The sequence below is a fragment of the Typopeltis vanoorti genome, chromosome 17 (genome assembly GCF_054136105.1).
Source record: "Typopeltis vanoorti isolate ZY-2024b chromosome 17, IOZ_Tvanoo_1.0, whole genome shotgun sequence".
Taxonomy (NCBI): domain Eukaryota; kingdom Metazoa; phylum Arthropoda; class Arachnida; order Uropygi; family Thelyphonidae; genus Typopeltis; species Typopeltis vanoorti.
This window is the reverse complement of record NC_143565.1, coordinates 91,169,186-91,193,031: the sequence shown is the minus strand read 5'-3', so window position 1 is coordinate 91,193,031 and position 23,846 is coordinate 91,169,186. Positions and strand designations below refer to the sequence as shown.

The 23,846-nt window shown below is 35.7% G+C and overlaps 1 protein-coding gene across 1 annotated transcript in view; it reads left to right on the top strand.

The window, feature by feature from the left end:
* The window catches only part of LOC150097624 (uncharacterized), a 350,600-nt gene that overhangs the window by 260,215 nt on the left and 66,539 nt on the right, over window positions 1-23,846 (top strand). The window contains exon 8 of the mRNA XM_090406960.1: window positions 22,809-23,291. Within this exon, the coding sequence (XP_090263086.1) occupies window positions 22,809-23,291 (483 nt within the window). The remainder of the gene's footprint in view (window positions 1-22,808; window positions 23,292-23,846) is intronic.

Sequence of the window (23,846 nt, the reverse complement as noted above, 5' to 3'; positions counted from 1 at the left end):
TTGCAGTTAGAAATTTCATCTTCAATGTTTTGAGTTAATTCTGTTAACTTCTTTTTGTTGTTCGAAGTTTTTTCCCACTTGGTTAGAATATAATAAATTTAATTTAATCCTTTATCCAAGTGTAAGCAAACAGAGTTTGCGCCTAAAGTATCTTCAGGACTGAGGCAACTTGTGGTAAAGGTGGACCAAGCTCTCATCACTCCTTGTCTTAGTATCTTCCATAATGCAATGCACATCTCCTTGTGGACATGTATAATGCTATGCATTAAGGGAAAGGTCAAGACCCAGACCCAGAGGTGTTGATACCAAGGTGGAAGCAATGGAGAAGTTATCTTTACCTATACGAGTTGCCAATAGGTGTCTCACCTTATTATTAAATTACTCTGGATTTAGAGAAAGATGGAAGTTTTTTCTCACTTAGTTAGAGTATAATAAATTTAAGACTATAAAATTATTTAAGGAATTTGCTACGTATACTGGAATATTAATTAAAATAAACTTTAATAAATACTTCCTATATTTCGGCACTATCACATTGCCATTCTTCATGGGAACATACAGCTATGACACGTGCACGCAGGCACTACAAAAAGCAAATGAGGTAGAAGAGAGAAAACTACTGTTGTTCCTAAACTCCTAATGGTGCCCTCTAGCAGGTTATAGTGGGTTGTCTTAGCCGTTGGGGCTGATGTTCTCATGATGCAAGTCTCCCAAATTTGGGGCAGTCTCATGCACCCAAATTTGTTGAGGTTTGGAACACTTTTTAGAGCTGAGGCTGATTCTATGAATAATCTTTCATACTTAAACTTGCTGCAGTGTATTACTTTGGCTTTCTTCCAACGTATTCTGTGGCAGGTATCCAGAGCATGGTCTGCGAGCCCAGAGTGGCTGTAGCAGCGAAACCAGATATAGTCTTTGTGTTCTGAAATTCTGATATTTGCTGTCCTCCCTGTTTGGCCAAAGTAGGACAGTTTACAGCTGCAAGGGACCTGGTATACCCCAGGTAGGTCTAGGGGAAGTGGCTGGTCTTTCGTGGAGCGGATAAGCGATGCCAATTTTTTATATGGTTTGTAACAAGAAGTCAGGTCATTTTTTATTAGGATTTTGGTTATTTTTTCTGAGCCTGGATGTAGGGAATGGTGATGGATTTAGTGTAATCTTTATTGTGAAAGGGGAGGGGGGGGGGGTGGTTTATTGGTTTTAATATTTTTTGGATTTTTATGGGGGTTGTAGCCATTGGCTAAGAAAGTATTAAGGATGTGGTTTAGTTCTGTGGTTAGGGCATTGTCATCTGAACAGATTAATTTTGCCCTGTTATATAGTGTTTTAATAACCCCATATTGTTGTGAGGCAGGGGGATTGCTGGTGAATGTATCTGCCTGTATGAGTGGGTTTTCTATGAACAGAGAAAACCAAGGATCCATCAGGTTGGCAAGTGATTAGAGTGTCTAGAAAAGGGAGGCTATTGTTTTCCTCTTTTTTCAAGGTGAACTGAATTCTGAGGTGTTGTTGTTTAAAAGTGTATTAAGGAGTGGAGTGTATCTGAGTGATGTGGCCAAATAGCGAACACATCATCAACGTAGCGAAGCTAAACAATGGGTTTTTGTGGGGTAGAGTTTAAGGCTTTCTCTTCAAAAGTCTCCATAAAGAAGTTGGCCAAGGGTGGGGAGAGTGGTGAACCCATGGCTGTCCCCTCTATCTGTTTGTAGAATTTTCCTTGCCAAACGAAATAGCCTGAATTCATTGTGAACTGAAATAGGGCTGAGATATCGGGAGGAAATTTTGCTTGGATGAGCTCTAAGGTTTCTTTGAGTGGGACATTTGTGAATAGGGAGGAGATGTCAAAACTGACCATTATATCAATATGTTGGAGTGAGAGGTTTTCTATACTGGCTTTGAAGCGGGCTGAGTTTTTTTATGTGTGATTCCAGTATAGTGTGTGAGTGCTTTGGCTAATATATATGTGGGGGAATCAATGCCATCCACTATGGGACGTAATGGCACATTTTGTTTATGTATTTTTGGAAGTCCATATTTTCAGGGGGGGGGTCTAGAGTTAAAAGGTTTTAGTTTGTTGTAACTTCGACATGCCAAGAAGTGACCTTCTTAAGGAGCCTATGGAGTGTTCTAATACGAGAGCTGGTGAGATTATATTCAATAGGGAGTAGCCCAATCTAATAATAAAACTTTAAGCTTACCTGTGTAGTCCGTTTGGTTGAGGACCACAGCGGCATTTCCTTTATCCACTTTGGTGATTATTATTTCTTTGTTTTTCTTCATTTCTTGTAGAGCTTTATATTCACCTTTGGATATGTTGGTTTTTGGTGGTTTTGCTTTAGTGAGAACACCGGCCATATCCAGTCTGATATTGTTGGTGATATGGTTTGGAAGGTTGCAGATACCGTTCTATCTGGATCATTATTTCTTCGGTTGGTATTTTTTTAGGAGAAATGGCGAAATTGTGGCACGTGCTAGAGCAATCCGTGCTTCAGGTTTCAAAACAACAGAAGAAAGGTTCACTACAGTGTTGAGTGGTTGTTGTGGTTCGGAGGTAGAGTCCTTTTTCAAGTTATCAAATTTCTTGATGTGCCGACTTCGTATCTTATCAAATTCTTTTTCTTCCGAAGCGCATGAGACGTCATAGAGAATCGTCCAAAGGTCGTGGTTCAGCATGCCGGAAAGTTCTTCCTCTAGCGCCCGAATAGCTTTGTTTTCGTCAGCTAGGAGAACGTGCGTAGTGCTAATTTGTTCTCAAAGTAGGGCGAAGCTAGTGTCGTTATAAATCCGGAGAGCCTTCTGTGAAGAGAAACGGTGCTTCGATTTCACACAATTTGGGATTACCTCATTATCCCGGCAGCGATTTAGTTGCCTTGATATCTGCAGCTTCAGTTTGCTTAATATATTTAGTTTATATATAATAAATTTAAATATAACATATATAATAAATTTATAGTTTAATCCTTTATCCAAGTGTAATCAAACAAAGTTTGCGCCTGAAGTATCTTCAGGACTGAGGCAACTCGTGGTAAAGGTGAACCAAGCTCAGGTGCAAACTTTGTTTGCTTACACTTGGATAAAGGATTAAACTAAATTTATTATAGTCTAACCAAGTGGGAAACCAACATCCTTCTCTAAATCCAGAGTAATTTAATAATAATGCCAGACACCTTTTGGCAACTCGTATAAAAAATATGACTTCTCCATTACTTTCACCTTAGTATCACCACCTCTGGGTCTGGCTCCCACTGACGAGACCTCAAAAAAAGGTCGAAACCGGTTGGAGGCTTGGGTAATGAATGGCAATGCTGTAGCCCATGAAATTTTAACTGAGGCTCGGCTGTTGCTGTCACCCATGTTCTGGGTAGTGGTGGTGAGGGTGTGTGTGTGGGGGGGTGGGGGTAATGAATGCATTTCTGTAGCCCGTGAAGTTAACCGAGGCACGGCTGTTGCTGTTACCCCTTGGATGAGATATGAGCAAATGAACGGTGCTCGGTGGTGGGGTGAGCCTGCCACGGTGTAGAGCCAACCAGTTCTGAGAGTTCTCAGTGGCAGGCTGAGCCTGTTACTGAGGGGAACAACGCTGAGTTTTTGGAGTTTGACCTGTACTTGAACATTTCAAAACCGGTCTGGGTAGTGGCCCTTCCCTTAATACATAGCATTATACATCTCTGCAAGGAGATGTGCATTGCATTATGGGAGATATTAAGACAAGGAGTGATGAGAGCTTGGTCCCCCTTTACCACGAGTTGCCTCAGTCCTGATGCTACTTCAGGTTCAAACTTTATTTGCTTACACTTGGATAAAGGATTAAACTAAATTTATTATATTCTTTCTGTTGTCTTCTGTATTATTTTGTTTTAACTGATTATATCTCTTTCAGTGATCATAGTTCTGATATTGTGATCTTTCCAAAATGGAACCTAATTGTTTTTCCTGAGATCTCTGGGAATTGAATTTTATGCAGCTTCCTGTATGTTCTAATTCCATGAAGAGCATCTGTGCTTATACACAACAATAGTTGTCTTATACACAACAATAGTTGTGTATAAGCCTATCTATTAGAATCACTTTTTGATATCTGTCAGTTAGCCATCCTCTTATCTAAACAATGTTTTATAATCCAATTTCACATTCTCTAGTTTTATGCAACAGTTTTCTATCAAAAGCCTTAACAAAATCCAAAAGTATCATCATTCCCCTTGTCTAATTCAACAGTAATATTATTATAGAAAGTGAGCAGGTTGCTCAAGTGTGACCGTCCTTTAGTAAACTCATGCTGTTCATTGCAAAGTAGAGATTCTCTGTCATTCCATTTCTGAATGCCAACACTAACCAACTTTTCCAAAATCTTCACTTTCCCCACTTCAGAGTGAATAGTTGGATATGGTGAATCCTTATTCAGTTTGTGGAGCAGCTCTAATACCTCCTCATACACTTGAGTTTCTTTATCCAGTGAAGAAGAAGTTGAATCCAATGTTGCATACTCCAGGTTGATAGCTTTTAGCAAAGTAGGCACACATTAGTTGAACCATCTCTTCTGCATCTGTCATCCTTACACCACCTGCATTCAGTAATTATTCATATTCATTTTCTTTTAACATCATCATCATAACACTAAATATGGGTATAGACCATATTGGTCTGTTCCGGTCTCATTATCCATCTAATATCCTTTTTTTGAGGTCTACCCTGCTTTCTCTTTCCAGTTGGCTTATATTTTAGTATTTGTTTAGGATGTCGGGTGTTGGCCATTTGGTTTACATGTTCAATCCATTTTTGTTTGATTGTTTAGTTTTTCTTCTATTGATTTTATTTTTAGTTCTTTTAAAATGTCTTCATTCTTTTTTGATCTAATAATGTGTATTTTACAGTTCTTCTCATAAATCTCATTTCACTTGTTTTTATTCTTTGTTTATCTTTTTTCTTTATTGCCCAGATTTCACTGCCATATAATTATATGGGCACTGCTAAAGTATTGTATATTTTCAAGCATGTTTCTTTTTGTACTATATTTGGGTTGAGTGTTCTGTTTATCAGGCCTATAATCTGTAAAAATTTTGAAGTTTTTAATTTTGTCTTTTTCTCCTTCATATGATATTTCACATCCAAGATAACTGAAAGTATTTATCTGTTCTATTATTTTATTATTAATAACTATTTTACTTCTAACTGGAGTTTGTCCACAAAATGCCATTGTTTTAGTTTTATCTATGGAAATTTTCATTGCAAACTGTTCTACTATAATGTTTAAATTATATATTGCTCTTTGTAAATTGTCTTCCTTATCTAATATTATTACCTGATCATCTGCAAATAATAGCATATTTATTTTGTTATTCTGGGAAATTTCTATATCTTGATTGTTTAAGGTGTTCCGCTGTATTAATATTTCATTAATGTAAATATTGAAAAGTGTTGGAGACAGAGGGCATCCCTGTCTTACTCCTTGGTTTATAGATTGTTTTTCAGACAACTTTTCATTTATTTTTATTGTTATTTCATTATCTTTATATATATTCAATATTGCTTGTAGTAAAATATTAGGTATATTTATTCTGTGTAAAATATCAAACAGTATATATCTTTTTACTTTGTCAAATGTTTTTTCGTAATCTATAAACAAAAGATGAGTTTCCAAATTAAATTCTCTTCTTTTTTCTAGTTTTAAACAGAAAACTGCATCCTTTTCTAAATCCATTTTGACATTCTAATAATATTTTTTCACTGTATATTTTTAATTTTTCATTCAGTATTCTGCTATATATTTTGTAGCATGTATTCAATAAACTAATACCTCTGTAGTTAGCAGTTTTGTTTTATCCCCATTTTTAAATATAGGTATTACTATGCTTGCATTCCATTCTATTGGTATTTGTCCATTTGTATATATTTTATTTAAAAAATTTTAGTAATCTTTCATGAAATTTTTTTCCAGCAAATTTATACAGTTCAGAGTTTATCCCATCTTCTATATTTTATTAAAGGACCACCTAAATATTTTATTTAGGTGGTCCTTTAATTCTTTCATTGTTTTCATATCATTTAAGGTATTTTGTAAGTTTCTGGTGTAATTATTTTTGATACCAGTATTATCTATCCAAAGATCTGTAAAGTAGTCCAAGAATTCTTTTACATCTATTTCACAATTTATATTTGTAGTTTCTTTTATATCTGCATTCATGTGTTTTAGTATTTTGTACACACTGGGTCATATTTTGTATATGTCATTTTCTAGATATGATACACATTTTTTCCAACTTTCTCTGTCTCTCTTTCTGGTTTCTCTTTTGGCTATTGCTTGTCTTTTTTAATATTCAATTTCATCTTCTTGTTTTTTGCTACTTAACCATCTTTTAAAAGCCAGCTTTTTATTTTCAATTATTGTTTTTATTTCATTGTCCCATATATGTATTTTTTTATTTTTGATATTTTTTGTGTGTTCCTAGACTTTCATATGCTGCTGATGCGAATCCATTTTTTCTCAATGTCTTCATTTTCTTGTATTTTTTCTAAGTAGTTATTAATTCTCTGTTGGTATAAAGTTCTTATATTTGAATCATTTAGTAGTCTTACTTTTTTAATTAGATTTTGTTTCTCTAGCTTGTTTACTTTTTTTGTATTTTTTGTAGCCAGTTTGGTGGAAATCTTAGTTTTGCTTGTACTAAATAGTGATCTGTGTCAATTTCTAGCCCTCTTCTAACTTGAACATCTAGGAAGAGGTTTGCTGCTTTTTCATTTGCTATAAAGTAGGCTATTATTGATTTTTGACCTCTTGCACACCACGTATATTTATGTATATATTTATGTTTGTAAAATGTATTCATTATTTTTAAATTATTATATATTGTATAATCAATGAGACGCTTTCCGTTTTTGTTTACTGTTGGTTCTTCAAATTTTTGCATATTATTCTTAATTTTTTTTTCATTCCTATTCTAGCATTAAGATCTCTGGCTATAATTATATGGTCTGCTTTATTTAATTTTTCATATATTTCCTGTAACTCTTTGTAAAAGTAATCATTTTCTTCTTTTCCTCCTTCAGCGGCATACACTCCAACAACTGTTAAATTTTCTCTATTTAATTTTAATCGCACTTCTGATATTCTTTCATATCAGAAGTGCGATTATATTATGATATAATCGCACTTCTAATTATGATATGTATAATGAGTTATTTTTGCTTTAATTTATGTATCGAAATCATTACACCAGCTTTTGCATGTATTTGTTTGTCCACTCCACCACTATATATGATATTGTATAATGTTGGAGGTTTAATGGATTTTTTACAACACTCAGAAAGGATTAAAAAGAATTTAATACTTCCTATATTTCGTCCCAGTCACTAGGACATCTACGGGGATTACAAAAATAACTAATGTAACATAACACAAATATCATACAATATTAAGCCCAACCACGTGGGTGACACTAAAGGAAGTATTAAATTCACGTGGTTGGGCTTAGTATTGTATGATATTTGTGTTATGTTACATTAGTTATTTTTGTAATCCCCGTAGATGTCCTAGTGACTAGGACGAAATATAGGAAGTATTAAATTCTTTTTAATCCTTTCTGAGTGTTGTAAAAAATCCATTAAACCTCCAACATTATGTCTTCACAGCACTTAAGCCTCTATACACGAATATGATATTGTAGTTAGCTGTTTCTTTCGTTCCTTTGTTTCTTTTTTTGTTTCTGTAAGAACTGCAATTTCTATATTTTCATCATTTAAAATTTTATCTAATTTTTCTTCTTTATGTGCTTCTAATGTTCCATGTAGCATATTTCACCATGTTTTTCTTTTTCCAAAGTTTCTTAACTTTTTCCAGTTTGCAGTCGTTTCCCATGTTTTCTGTCCAGTTTGGATTTCGTTGAGACTTGAAAGTAATATGTGTTTCCTATGTCAAGTGGCTAGCATGATGATAGGTATCCTAGTGGTGGGGCTGCCACCTTAAGAGAACTAGGCTTGCCTTTTTTAGTAGATAGTGGAAACTACAGTTTGAGAGGAAAGAGTCACCCCCCCCCCCTCACCCTCAAATAACACTTGGAGGGGCGGAGTAAGAAGTAAGAGAGAGTAGAGGGAAAGGAGAGTAGAAGACCAGTCTGGTCTCCAGATACAATATACCAAGTGTATATTGTACGAAGTAAAATCAGGTCTAGCTTGGGTATCTCGGGTTTGCCATGCCCGTATTCACCAATGTGAGCACCTGAGAAAATTTTCTTTTACTTGCAGTATAACAATAGAATTCTTTTGGATAGTCTTTGGAAGAGTCTCTTGAAAAAGCCCAGAAATGGAGGAAAGAGTACCATAAAAGGAATCTAAAATGTTAAATGTGACATGAAACTGGAGATAACAATATTCTAGATGTGTGGAGTAATTATTATTATAATTATTGCCAGTGGAGGCTGGTGAAAATTTTAAGTGGAGAGGGTGCTGTTTATACAAAATAAGAAAAAATAATTCATTTTTTCCTAATCAGTAACCAGTTTATTAATAAGTAAATTTACATATTAAAAAATCTGCTTTATTAAAAATATTATTTAAAAATAAAATCTATTCTTCTGTTTTTGCCTTGACAAAATTTTTCAATAAAAATATTTCACCCTTACCATGAACACACACCAACAATAAAAGTTTTGTATTTCCCAGAAATAACACACGCAAGCATACAATTTATCTGTAGCAACACTGCTCAATGAGGTGTCGGATTCACTTGTTATGTGCAGTGACAAGTGCAAACGAATATCAGCGAGTCTAGCCGTAACTGACCGAACGTGATAATTCCGACACTGCATTAGATTGCAGTGCATTTGTTTCGTAATCTAAAGCGCTAATTTGAACAATTCCAATTATTAACTATTCAATCAATGTCGAAACATAATGTATTGCATTTATATAATGTTGTAAGCATTGCTATTATTTATAAACACAAAATTTAATTTTTTTGTTTTTTCCTTGGAGGTGTTGCAGTGCTTATGTACATAAGCACTGCAACACCTCCAAGGAAAAAACAAACCTCCTATGTACAAGCCTCCACTGATTATTTCATAGACATGAAATAATCACTTTCATGAGTCTTAAGGCTCATTGTGGAAGATGCAAACTATCGACACAATATATATCATATTTATCCTTCAAACCATTAACGGACACCCACAACTGACTCGAGAAACCCATTCCATTCATTCACCACTCTCCAAATGAAAAATCTAGTCCTCACACCCTTACTTACCACACTCTTGCCCAACTTCCAGGAATAACCTCTTGTTGTGTTGTCTTCTAGCCAAGTATTCAAGACAGTGCTGAAGACAATTTTAATTTATGGATCTGAGATTTGGGTTAGAAATAAAACTTGATCAAAAACATTTCCTTTGTATTGTTGTTATTATTTTTTTATATATTTTGATCCCATACACGAGAGGTCAAGAGACCTGCAAGCAGATGAGAAGTGAGATAGAAATTGATTTATTTTATTTTTGAAGAGGTGCAGGTTGTAGTTGTTTCGGAATGATTCAGGAGAGAAGCTATTCCAGGGGACAGAGGTGGATGTAATAAAATGCAGAAGAATAGAAGCAGAGTGGAGGAATGATGGCTGCAATTCACTGGATTAGTGACCATGGAAATACCTTTAGGATGGTCACAGTGCTGAAACACTACACCTGTGAAATAGAGGTTGAAGTGAATCAGTAAGAGAGGGATGATGTATAAACCTAATTGCTCGTCTCTGGATGGCATCAATCATTTTAAGGGAGGTTTTAGATGTTCCACTTCAACATGTGAGCAACATTCTAGATGTAGGCAGATTTTGGATTTGTATGTAGTTAAGAGTTTGTTGGGTGTAAAATGTGCCATTGAATGAAAGAGAATACCAAGTTTCATGGATGTTGAGGAGGCTATTGATGTGATGTGTTTATGGCAGGAAAGACTGGAGGAAACGTTAGTCCAAGCAAAGAGATCTGATTTTGTCTAGTGATTTGTGTATTAATGAGGGTAAGAATAGGCTAGCTGCGATCTCTTTTGGCTTGAAAAGGCAATACTGTGTTTTGGGGGCATTGAACATGACATTTCAATGCCACCAAATTTTTTATGTTGTGCTCATATACAAGAGGTTGGCTGATCATCCTATAGCACGTTAGTACTGTATATGGGTAGTGGATTGGGAAAGGAGAAACTTGTTTACATTTAATTTAAAAGCGTGTATATTGTATTCCTTGGGAAATACATCAGGGGAAAGACTGTTCCGCAGTAGCAGAGATGAAGGAGGAGGAGAAGAAACTTGTTCTGTGGGTTTCAAGGTGTACTGTGAAAGGATGTTGGGTGGCAGCTGTATGTGTTCCAATGGACTTAGTACAGAGTGGAGGAATTATTGATGCTGTTTCAGATGAACATTTTCCATGGAAATATTTATAGAATATGCAAATTGCAGAGACCAAACATCTACATGAAAGTGAGGGAAGCAAGTTGGTAAGAGATGAGTCATTTATCAGTCTAATTGCTCTCCTCTGTATTGAGTCAAGCATTTTGAGGGAGCTTTTAGGAGTCCCACTCCAAATGTGAGAGCAGTATTCGATAGCTGGGTGGATTTGTGATTTATATAATGTTAACAGCTGTTTAGAGGTGAAGTAACGTCTTGAGCGAAAGAGAAATCCTAGTTTTTTTGGAAGCTGAGGATACAATGGTTGTGATGTTTATGCCAGGAGAGGCCTAATGTCAGGGTAATTCTGAGAAAAGAAATCTCATCTTGTCTGGAAATTTGAGTATTATTAAAAATAATACTGGGAGAAAATGGTTCTTTTTTTGTGGGAAATGAGACAGAACTGGGTTTTACTAGCATTGAAGTTGATGAGGTTATCTGAGCCCCCATTGGAGGATGGCTTGGAGGTCAGAATTAAGGGTGGTGGTTGATGTTCTGTGGGTTGAAGTGAGTTGTGTAGAGTAGGGTTTGTCCAATGAAAGGGAGGAGTTGCAATGTGCTGTGATCTACAAAACTGTGTATTGGGTTGGAGGTCAACTGAAGTAGGTTATTGATATACAGAAGGAAGAGGGGGTCAGTGAGAGAACTAAACCTTGTGGGACCCCAGCATTAGTTGGATGGTGAGATGATAGGGAGCTGTCTACCATCACACAGTGTGCGTCTTGACAGAAAGCTGGCAATCCATCTGCAGAAGTCCTGAGACAGTCCAAATGATAGGAGTTTGCTTAGTAAGTAAGCCTTTGTTCCAGATCTGGTCAAAGGCATTAGAGATATCAAGTGCAACCATTCGGATTTGCCAGATTTCTCCATGGCATTTGTCCAGATATGCGTGATATATGAGAGTAGATCACCTGTTGATTGGCATTGATGGAATCTGTATACTGGTGGTCACTTTATAGCTGGGTACCTTCAAGGTAAAGTAGGAGTTGAGAATTGATGGTTTTCTCCATCACTTTAGATAGGACCGAGGTGAGTGAGATAGGGCAGTTCAAATGGCAGCGATTTGTCACCCTTTTTAGGAATGGGTTAAATATAGGCCAATTTCCAGGCTTTGGGACACTAGTTGTAGATGCTCTTATAGTCTGGGATTAATCCTAAAAATCATTTAGGTCACTTAAATATTTCTGTCATATCCTGCTTTTTTGCCTTTCAACCCAACTTTTGCAACCCACAAGCCCTTAATCTATTCTCACAGGGAATATTCTACAGACCATCTTAGTTACACACCTCTGGATCCTCTACAAGAAACCCAGGTGACCAGACCTGACCACAGTAATTAAGATGTGATCATATCAAGGCTTATAAAGGGGAATGATAACTAAGTAATCCTCTGAGCTATCCTGCCTACTTTAGCAATACTCCCCGTAAACTTCATTTCTCTATGTACTACTTCCACATCTCCCTGGTTTCATCAATTTCCTGGAGTACAGTTCCCTCAATGTTGTATACATTGTAATATTTTTATCCCAAAATGTATAAATTTACACTTTTACACATTAAATTAACATCCCGTATTTTGCTCATACTGTCAGCCTATTGAAATCACTTTGCAAACTTGCTGCTTTGATTAACTATTATCCTACCCAACTCTGCATCATTAGCAAACAACTGAATATTTTCCTTCAAAGTATTTCCTGTATAATTTATGTACAAATTAAACAGCAGTGGTTAAAACACTGAGCCCTGTGGTACACCACTAATCACCTGCCTTCTCCTAGTTTCTGCTCCTCCATACACTACTTTTTGGTATCTATCGGCCACCCTTTTATCATATCGCTAGTTTCATATCGATTTCCATTTGTTGCAGTTTGTGTAAAAGAGTTCCATGTGGTATCCTGCCAGACACCTTTGCAAAATCTAGTAGTATTATTGTGTAGCCATTCCCTTCATCCAACTCAACTGTCACTTTTTGAGTACTTTTACCACTATTCTTGAGAATACTGATTGATCTTTGATTTGCTACCACAGACTTAGATCCTCCTATATGAAAATGAGTTATTTTGCCCTGCTTCCACTCTCTTGGGACTTTGCCAGTGTTGAGACTTAAATTATACAGCCTAGTCAAATTACTAATTACTTTGAAGGATTGCTAAATGAAACAAGCAGTGACAGCATGGCAGTAGGAAAGGAAACACTCAACAGGAAAAAAAAAAAAAAAAAAAAAAAAAAAAAAAAAAAAAAAAACATTAAAACCTGAAATATGTAGAAATGCAGCTAGATAGATGATATTTGACAGAAAAACTTAAATACGGAGGGTATAAAAGTTTTACAGTGGCTACATTGCATAATTCAGAAAGTCAGGAAATCAGGAAAGAGAGTCTAATTCCAGATGACTTTAGTAGAGATCTATAAAAAAAGGGAATTAGAAGTGAATGTGAGAATTCCAGAGGAATTTCTCTGCTGAATGTTCCTGGTAAGATGTTGTTGGAATCAGATTTTCACTTTAAGACAAATAGTTGAGAAATTATGGGAATATAACAAGGATATGTATTTAAGTTTTGTAGATCTGAAAAAAGACATATGAAGGTGCCAAGAGAAAAGCTGTCTAAAATGTTACAGACATACATTAATATTACATTATATCAAGCAATACTTAGTCTATATTTCAGTTGTAAGTCAGAAGTTAAAATAGGAGGTGCGGAAAGATAGTGTGATGTTAAATCACGTGTGAGACAAGACTGCTCATTATCTCAGCTGTTATTCATCATTTGTATGGATCACATTATGAAGAAAAGTGGTATTAAACTGGATATCCAAATTGGAGGTATTAATTTCAACTCTTTAATGTAGATTATGTTTTACTTCTAAATAAATCCAGTACAAGTTTGCAGGATTCCCTGACTAAACTGAATAACTGCTGTAATAAGTTTGGTATGAAAATCAGCAAAAACATTGAAAACTTTGACTGCATCCTGAATGGATTACTTTCAGAGCAAGTAAAACTTTTCAGCCATTTAGGCACAGTTTCTAGTAAAGATGGCAAATCAAAAATGGAAATAAACAACAGAATTAGCAAAGTTAGAATGACAGAAAGTCAACTGAAGAAATATATATGGTATAAAAGAGAAATTTGTGAAAACACTAAGCTTGCTGTATTCAAGACAGTGCTGAAACCAATTTTAATTTATGGATCTGAGAGTTGGGTTAGAAATAAAACTTGATCAATGGCTTAAGATTACAGATACAACATAGATATGATGAGAGTTCTGAGGTAGATCATAAGAGTGAACAGATGGCATCACTGGTAGTATGATATTAAAAATGAGGATAATTAACTCATTCAGGAATGTGTTAGTAGAGCAGATCGGGTGGTATGGTCACTTAAACAGAATGGAAGAGAAAGAACAAACAAAGTGTTCTTTGCCAGGATGGCAGAAGAAAGATCCGGAGGAAGACTGAAGTCTAGATTGATTGATACAGTAAAAAGTGCCTTAGAAGAGAGAAATATAAGATCTGATATAATATTGGAATTTTGACAGAGGTTTAAGTTGAATGCTTATTCATACTCTGAACATGATACAAACCTGTGCATTTTAAGTGGAAGAAGATTTTCTTTTCTTATTATACTGATAAGAGATTTTAAAGAAGTAATAAAATAATAGAAATGGAGTTGGTGGGAATAACTGATAACTGCATTCGATTACTGAATTTTTACTTTTTCAACTTATAAAAATTAAGAGAAACAAAAAAGAAATTTGATTTTATAAATTACATAAATAAGCAGATATATTATTTTTTATGTAGCCTTGCAGACTACCTCTGCAAGGAAGTCTGAACAGAAGGTCGAATTCCCAATGATTCAAGTAGAGCCCACATACCACTCATCTATTAAAAGGGGACATAAACATGAATGTGAGAATTATAGAGGAATTTCCTTTTACTGTATGTTTCTGGTAAGATGTATGCTAGTATACTTGAGAAAAAGTTAAGAAAAATTGTGGAAGGAAAGCTTGAGAACAAGCTGGGTTCAGGCCAGACTTGAGATGTGTAAAGTTGAGTGTTTGTGTTTCTTTCAGAAATTTAATATGAGATTCGTTTAGAAAGTGTTTTTTCATGGCACCAATGTATACAAGATAAATGGCAGTCAAGGGTTCCTTATTCACTGGAAGGAAGAATAAGGAAGCATGAGGAATATTGTATGATGTGCTATATGTTCTGTGTATTCATTGCGAAGAGTAAATAAGTTATGATATGAAATCAAGAGTTGAGAAAGAGAATGTTGTATATGTTTCATGTGTGGATGTAAGAAACGTGAGGTGTGTGGAAAGCTGGAAAATAAAGTGAGAAATATTAACAATTTAAGGAAAGATAGCAAAATGCTTTGGAGAATGTGTAAGTGATGAATGCTAGTGCATTAAATATGAATGAAAGAAGTGGCTGAAAGTAATGTGGATGATGAGGTGACAGTCAAAAGTGAAATAGCTTATTTACATGGTGTCCTTCACAGGATAAAACAAGAACTAGAGCAACTGGAGAAATTGTCATGCAGTATAGTGGCAGGAGAATGAACAAAAAAGTGAATTGAGAAAGTATGAAAGTTCAAGAAACTGGAAATAAGGAGAAGATATTTTATGGAGATTCAGTGATAAGAGGTATACATAATGAGAAAATGATGAACGGATGTTTCCCAGGTGTGAAGATCAAGGATGTTAGTGAACCTGTTAGTTTCCTGAATCGAGAAATAAAAGAGTTAATTGTTTTGGTTGAAACAAATGATTTGAGATGGGAGAAATACGCAATGTGAGAGGATGTGAAAGAGTTGAAAGAAGCGAAAATGAAGAGTAAGGAAGTAAAGATTTGTAAGTCTGCTGCCTCAGTATTGATAGGACAGAGTTGAGAAGGACCATTATTGCTAATGTGTCAATGAGAAGATTGTGCAGGAGGAATGGTATACAATTTATATATATATATATGGACTTAATTTGATAGACGAAAGGACTTTTATATGCCTGGTGGACTACATTTTAATTTCGGAGCTTGATTTTGGAAGTGCAAAACCAAAGAATATAGATCTTGATTCTTTGGGGATACTCTTAATACTCCACAGGTTTCATTATACAAACAAACAAAAACAGGTTATTCTTATGGTTATTCCATGGGGTTCTACTTCATCAACCACCCTCTTATCCAAACACTATCCAACATTCACTCAGTACCTATTGTACTTTGCTTTGATATTGCTCTTTGCTAAAACATGTGCTTAAATAGCAAAATTACTTTATTTCTCTAGGCTTGCCATTAGAATTGCAATTACGTTCCTGGTGTTGAAAGTCTTTACTCTTGGTTATATTATAAATTAAAGATTCCAAGAAATTATTATATTATATTCTTGGTTTCATCCTTTATCCAAGTGTAAGCAAACAAAGTTTGCATGAGGTAACTTCATGACAGGGCAACTTGTATTTAAAGGCTAATGACTTCACATTTCACATCAATTGCCTTAGTATCCCATAATGACTTCTGCATTACTTCAACCTTGGTATCACGTTTGGGTCTGGCTCCCACTGATGAGACCTCAATAAAGGTCGAAAGTGGTCTGGATATTGGCCCTTGCCATAATGCATAGAATTATACTTGTCTGTAAGGATATGTATGTCGCATTATGTGATCCTAAGGCAATTGATGTGAAATCATTAGCTTCTATATATGAGTTGACCTGTCATGAAGTTACTTCATGGACAAAATTTATTTGCTTACACTTGGATAAAGGATGAAACCAAGAATATAATTTCTTGACATTTTTAATTTACATTCCTGATTATTTCATAACTTATTTTTATTGATGATCCACTGAAAACTTGTAGATCTCTGGTATGTCATCAGTATCAGGCTTAATGCCATTTTACTTTGCAATGAATTATTTATGATGCAAATTGCCAAACTGATTGATTCACTTCTTTCAGTTTCATCCTCTAGGGACTTCCATTATTATCACTACTACAGATTATCTTTTGTATTATCTTTTTCTAACTTGCTCTTCTATCATTCCAGTTTCATTCACCTTAATTTTTGCACCACTTTTTCACATCTTTTTGCTATCTTGTTTTTAACACATCTTACATTTACGGCATTCCTTCAGAACAAATTCTCCTCACATCTCCCATACGCTAGCTAATGAATATTTCACATTTACACAGCATATTACAAAGTTCTACATGTTAAACTCCACATATAATGCCTTTTCATTTACTAAATAATCCAAACAATTTTACATTTTGAAACTTATTCACAGCACATTTCAAGAAAGTAAAACTATTCCACTCACTCTGAGAAACATGTTTTCAAATGATTACTACATGATAAGTTGGTGTACAAGCTGCAGAGATGATAAAAGATAGTATAAATTATATATTTAGTTTAATCCTTTATCCAAGTGTAAGCAAACAAAGTTTGCTTACACTTGGATAAAGTTTATATAAAGGGGGGGAACTTCCAAATAGATAATATATTGGTTAGATGGATCAGAGATTGGCTCTCTGAATGATACCAGTAGGTTGTGTATGATAGAGTAGTGTCTCAAAAAAGAAAGGTAACCAGTGGCTTGCCCCAGGGTCTGTTCTTGGGCCCCTGCTGTTTAACTTGTTTGTAAATGATATACTATGTGGACTGACTGGAGATCTTCAGTTATTTTCTGATGATGCAAAGTTGGGAAGAATTATAAGTATGAATCCCTTCAGGAAGATTTGAATAGACTTTTTACTTGGACAAAAGAGTGCGGTTGTAGTTTTAATATCAATAAGTGCAAGGTGTTGCATTTTGGAGTGCAGAAATATAATGCTATGTACTATATAGATGATGCTGTACTGCAGAAAGTGGATGCAATTAGATATTTGGGAGTGATGGTTGACAGTAGACTGAAGTTTAAAGGGCATATTGCTAGTGTTGCAAAGGTTGCATATCATAGTGCTGCAATGATAAGAAGTACTTTAACATGCAAGGATAAGGAAGTGGTTGTGCCACTGTATAAGGCACTGGTCAGACCACACTTGGACTATTATGCTCAGATCTGGTCACCTGGTTTTCAATGTGATGTGGAGACATTGGAGAGGTTGAAGAAATGCAGATGCAGAGTTTGGTGGATAGGAGGAAGAGAGGTGATATGATAGAGATGTTTAAGTTAGTGAGAGGATTTTATCAGATTAATCCAGAGGGGGATTATAAAAAGAGTAGAAGGTGAGAGGGGAAGAATCAGAGGTCATTCCTGGAAGTTATGTAAAAGTGTGGTGAAGAAGGGTGTGTGTGTGAGGAGTAGATTTTTTACATGGAGAACTGTCAGTGAATGGAATACATTAGCAGAATGTGTTGTTAATGCAAGGAGTGTTAAGGATTTTAAGATTCTGTATGATAAATATGTTGTCAGTTGAATGAACTTCCCACCATGCGTCTGTCGACTCTGTGGAGGGTGTAATAATAAATCACAGAAATAAGAAAGATTAATCTTCTTCTTTTTTTTTTTAAGTGCTCATTTGTTGCAGTGGAGATAGTAGACCTACTCTGCAGCCAGCAACCTGTAGGTTGAAGTCTCACGGCAGCATGGATGTTTCTGAAAGTCTCTCAGTGGTAGGTGATTTTGTTGCCCAGTGTGAAACCACCACCTTGGTTACAAAAGGCATGATTCTTGGTTTGAAGAAAAGCACCATGTTTGGCACTTTCTTCAAATAAGCTTCAAGCTTATAAAATATTCTTCAAATAAATTTTCTTCAAGCGCTATCAGATAATCAGAATGATCATTCATTAATTTATTACAGTTTGTCCGAGTGCAGAATTACTTTCTGAATTATTTCATATTATTATTATACAGAATATGTATGTGGAGTCAAAAGACTCATTGTTCATGCCAATGGGGCATTAACAACTCCCTCTGGAAATTCCTTCACTATGCTCCAAGCAAAAAAAAAAAAAAAGAATCTAGTTTGCACACTTTTACTAACCAGACTCTTACACAACTTCCAGTGGTGACTGTCTGTTTTCTTGTCATGTATTGAAAAATTTCTTCTGTCACTCCTATAGAGAATCCCTTTAGTAACTTAGAAGTTTCTATCATGCCCCCACCTCCTTTGGAGAGGGGGGGGCAACTAAACCCCTCTTAACTCTGCCAACTAAACTCTGCAGCCCACACACCTTCAATCTGACCTCACAGGGAGCATTCCACAGACCTCTCACTGGCTTAGTCACTCATTTCTGAATTCTCTCCACTACCACCTGATCCCAAGAAATCCATGTGACCAAATCTGTGCACAGTAGTCAAGATCCTTACACCTGGGAAAGATGTTTTTGTCACTTTTTCACTGAAATCCCTTAATAGAAGCATTGCACTTTTCTTTCATTCTCTCTCTCGCTGTACCACATGTCAACCATTTTGACAGTTGCTTCTGCTCATGCTTTGTCCTGTGAAGGATTTTGTGTAACGTGCTATTTCTCTGCTCACTGTCACCACATCATCCATATTACTTTCAACCACTTCTTTCATATTCTAATTTTTTAATTCATATATTTCACACATTATCATTCACTCCTTCCATTACATTCTCAACTTCACTATCCTGCTTTACTTCATTAACATTAGTTACTTCATTCTCCTGCTTTTGACACAAATTGGATTTCTTGCACTCCCTCACAAAACATTCCCCCCCCCACACACACACACTCACACTCACACACACACACACTCACTCTCTCTCTCTCTCTCGGCAATGATTATGTTGAACACATACATCGCATTGAAATCATTGATGCCCTGTAGAATGCACTTTATTGCATAATAAGATTCACAATTAAACAAATACACTCAACACGCAATCAAAAATAACGAAAATATCACTAAGCCACTATTTAAGAATGCTGCTGGTCAGTCAGTAGTCGTTAATAGTGTTGATCATAATGGGAAAAACAAAGGATCTTGCAGTTTGATAAAGGGCTTATTCTTGGCTGCCTGTTTGGCTGGATCCACGATTTTGAAAACAGCAGAGCTGACTGATTTTCTCTGGGTGTTTAATTAGTGGAAAAATAACCCACATTGCTTGTCTAAAAGGCATAACTGTGGTATTAAGACAGTCTGTCAGGAACAAGATCACTGTCATCTGAGAAGGTTTGTACAGACAAATAGAACTTCCTGTGTGCAGCAGTTGACTGAAGCATTTAATGAAGTGGCTGTTCCCAACCCATATCTCAATGAAATATGCACAGGGAATTGAAGAGGATCAGTATTGGCCATTGCATGCCTGTATGGAAGTCACTGATTTCTGCAAATAGCTGGAAAGTTTGTCCAGATTGATATCAGGAACACAGTGACTGAAGACTGGAAAGTCATGGTACACCTTGTTCTCTACCAATGGTTGGTAGTGAGTTTGGTGGGATTCCCATGAAGCAATGAACCCAATTTGCCTTGTAAGCACAACTCAAGGTTCTGTAGGTGTCATGGGGTGGGGTATGTTCTGTTATGGATCAGGCCCCATGATATTGTGGAAGGTCGGGGTGTCCTCCAAAGAATATCTGAACATTGCTGCCAATCAAACCCATCCTACAGTGTTGACTTTTTATTCAGAAAGTGACGGTTATTTCATAGACAAAATGCTACTGAACCATTTGCTGAACAGTTCTTGCATATTGGACAGTAGCATTGTCATCCATGAAACAACCCTCACCTTTGTGGTAGCCAGGGAAGATGACAGCGACTTTCACTATTTTCCCTGGTAACCACAAAGCCTGGGTCTGAATCCCATTGAGAATGTATGGGACATGTTAGAAAAACAAATCTTCGAGGAAAGTCCTCTTCCGTCAAATTTGAGTCAATTCACAGAATGTCTGTTGAATGCCTGGTATGTTGTAGATGCAATCCAACACATTCTGGAATCTATGCCAAACTGCATATGTGCTGTAATTCAAGCTAAAGGAAGTAACGTGGTATTAAATGAAAATTTCTAATTCAGTGGCTGGTATGCATAGATTCTATATTGAAGGTTCTAGATTCGTAGATTCTATATCATTTAATTTGTAGGTGTATGGTATTTCTCTTTCTGGCTCTTTGGTAAGCATATTAACTATTAGTTTCTTCATAGAGATATGTCTATTACCTACAAAAGGAAATGACATATACACTTTGCTATGCTATTTTACTATGTTTTATGCAGGCACTTGAATTTTGGCTGTTACATTTTACAAAATACTCCCCTCCTCCTCTTCCTTAGTTGACAATTATTTGTTTTTGTTTATTAAAAAATGCTTAGTCAAAATTATGTTTTAGCATAACTGTAAGAAAGAATCCTTATGTGCTCTTAAAAAAAAATTTTTTTTTTTTAAATTCTACATCTTAAAGTATATTGAATTCTTTAGTTGTAATCCTGGTCATGAGATTCTTGTATATAAAATTACAAATAATTTTATATACAAAAGTAATAGTAATTGTATTACAACTTCTTCACATTTTACTGTTTATGCTATCAGAAGATTCTCAAAAAATATTGTCAAAACATTAACTATCCTATCTTTGGCAGTAACTGGCTCACATATGTTGAATACCAGGAAATTATTTTGATTTTTGGTAGAAAGTTGTGGTATTGTGCTGTACTTCTCTTTTAAAGCATTAGCAAATTAATAAAGAATGTTATCTTGTTGATGGGTATAAAATTCCCACACTGTGGAACACATGCAATTGCCTTCTGGGTTTGCTGTATCAGCGTACAGCATTTGGAGTTCATTAGCTGCTTTCATGCAGCCAATGAACTCCATTATTACACTGACCTCATATCCCATCAATTGTTCATTGATGTGACAATCCATTCAGTTAAAAAGCATGTTCACTTATGAGACAAAACATGATGACTACCTATCTAGTAGTGTGAATCACCTTTTGGCTGAGATAACCACTTGTCTAGGCACTGAACCACTAAACCATGAAAGATGTCTTGAGGTATTCTGGATCAGCTAGACAGAATAATGTTCCAGAGGTCAACAACCAAGTGAGGTATTGGTGTTGAGCTGTGTTCCATATGATTCCTAAATATACATTGGGATTCAAATTAGGTGAATAAGGTGGCCTGGGGAGTACATTGAATACTTAGGTATGCTCTTCAAACCATGTTGAACCATGTGACATGAGATGTCTTGCAGGAAGACCAGATCCATCGGGCCACATTGTCACCATGCAGGGAAATACCTGGTCTGGAAAAAACCCATTTAACTATTAGCAGTCAAGGTTTATTCACTGTGTGAAGAGAGCACTAAGTGATATTCTTGAGAGCAGTCCCCTTACCAGAATACCACCACAAGCCTGTTTCTGTCCAACTGTGCAGTCTGGTTGGCCAGAAACATGCTGGGTGCCATTTTGGCTCATGAGTGTATCTTCCATCTGTCATATCATTCGGAATGGAAGAGTATATGACATGATCTGTCATAAAAGAGATATCCATTGCTAATTGATCCAGGTTTAGTATCTCATTCCACATATGACACTGAATATTTTCAATGAATCCTATGACACTGTCTGTTTGCTGCTAACAAAGCTTCTAGGTTGCATTACTTTCCAAAAAATTCATGGCATACAGTTCTGAACATGTCATGGAAACACTTGTGGAGGGAGGGGAAAAAACACTTGTGGTTCCTTGTATCAAACATAGTTTCTCTTCATCCGATAGTGACATCAGATAACTTGTCATTTCAAGGAATATCAGTTTCTGTTATTATTTTTAAGCATAACTGGCATACTATGGGTTCATTGTCACTCTGGATTTTATTTGTCAACTCTAGACTCGGGAATATAATTTCTGCACATTAGCATGTTTAGAGATATTTCTCACAAATTTCATTTGACTGTATTATCAGTCGAATGGAACCAGACAGATTTCCTCGCCTGGTATTTGAGAGTACCATGGAGAGTACAAGACCAAGATTAACATAAAACCCTTAGAACTGTATTGGATTTCAAAACTCTTAGGATATGAAAGAGATTTGGACAGAGAATGGTTGGAAGGCTCTTATCTATGAGGGACTCAATCCACCTTGAGACAGAAGAGAAGTAGTAGTATTGTCAGTATCCTGTAAATTCTTGAACTACCTGGAGCTGCCAGTGTAATAACTCTTTCCATGTACATTATTTGATCTAAAGATCAGAAAGACATAATGACTTGCAAGTGAACTGCTGACCTCCTTTGGGCCACAAAATTATTATGCATAGTCACAAGCATTTTTCAGCATTTGGAGAGAGGGAGAAATTTTTTCTTAGACTTGTATATTTCTTCTGTTTTGCAAAGAATTTATTTTAATGATAATATTTTTCTAATTTATTTAACTAATGTTTCATAAAATGTATAAATGTTAATTTGATTTTCAGATGTGCCACTTGACCTCTCAAAGCGTGCCACTGAAACAAAGCATACCTCAGACCAGTGTTATCAAGTTAAAAATTGTGTACCTTCCACAAGTATTATTAGTGAGACCAGTGAAAAGCAAAAACAGATAAGAGATAGCCCTTTGTATGAATATTCACAAACATGCGATGTAAAACATAGTAATACTGTACATAACGTGAAGTCTTCCATTTGTTGCAACAAGGACAAATTATTTGTGCCGTCACCATTTGCTAAAACTCTAGCAGAAGAACTTTGTCATTCAGAAGTACAACAGTGGAAAATGAATGTAAATAATAAGACACCGGTGTCAAAGGAAATGGAAGTAACAGAATCTTGTTATGAGAGCATGTCATCAATTTCAAGAAACAAGAAACACTCGTCACAGTGCACTTGCTCCTGCTGTAGCATATCTTGCTCTTGTTCACAGCCAGTCTTCCCATCAATAGAAGAATGTTCTAGAAAGAGTAAGTATAGATACATTTAAGTTCTACATCCTGAAATGTTCCTTGTTTAATTTAAGCCAAGTGATTCTTGGTCTCCTGGGTCTTCTTTTTTCAGTTGTAAGAGTATTTATTAGGATGTTGGGTAGTCTGTCTGCATGCTGCATGGCCGAACCATCTCAGTTGTTGTTTTCTAATTTTTTCTAATATTGTCTTCTTATATGATAATTCTTGTCTAACTGTGCAGTTTGTTTTCTTTTCTATCCAACTTTTGTTTATTTTTCTTAAGCATTTCATTTCAAATGCCAACAGTTTTTCTTCTCTCTTTTCTTAATTGTCCATACTTCTGCTCCATAGATAACTGTTGATTCATATAATTTGATTTTGGCTTGTTTAGATATCTTGTTTGTTTTCCAGATTTTCTGTAATTTTCCCATGGTGGTCCATCCTATCACTATTCTGTGTGTGATTGTTTCTGTTAGTTTTGATCCAAGATATATGAAGTTATCCACTTGTTCTATTGTTCGCCATTTAGGGTGACTGAGTTGTTAGTTTTGTTCTTCCTTATTTTCATCACTT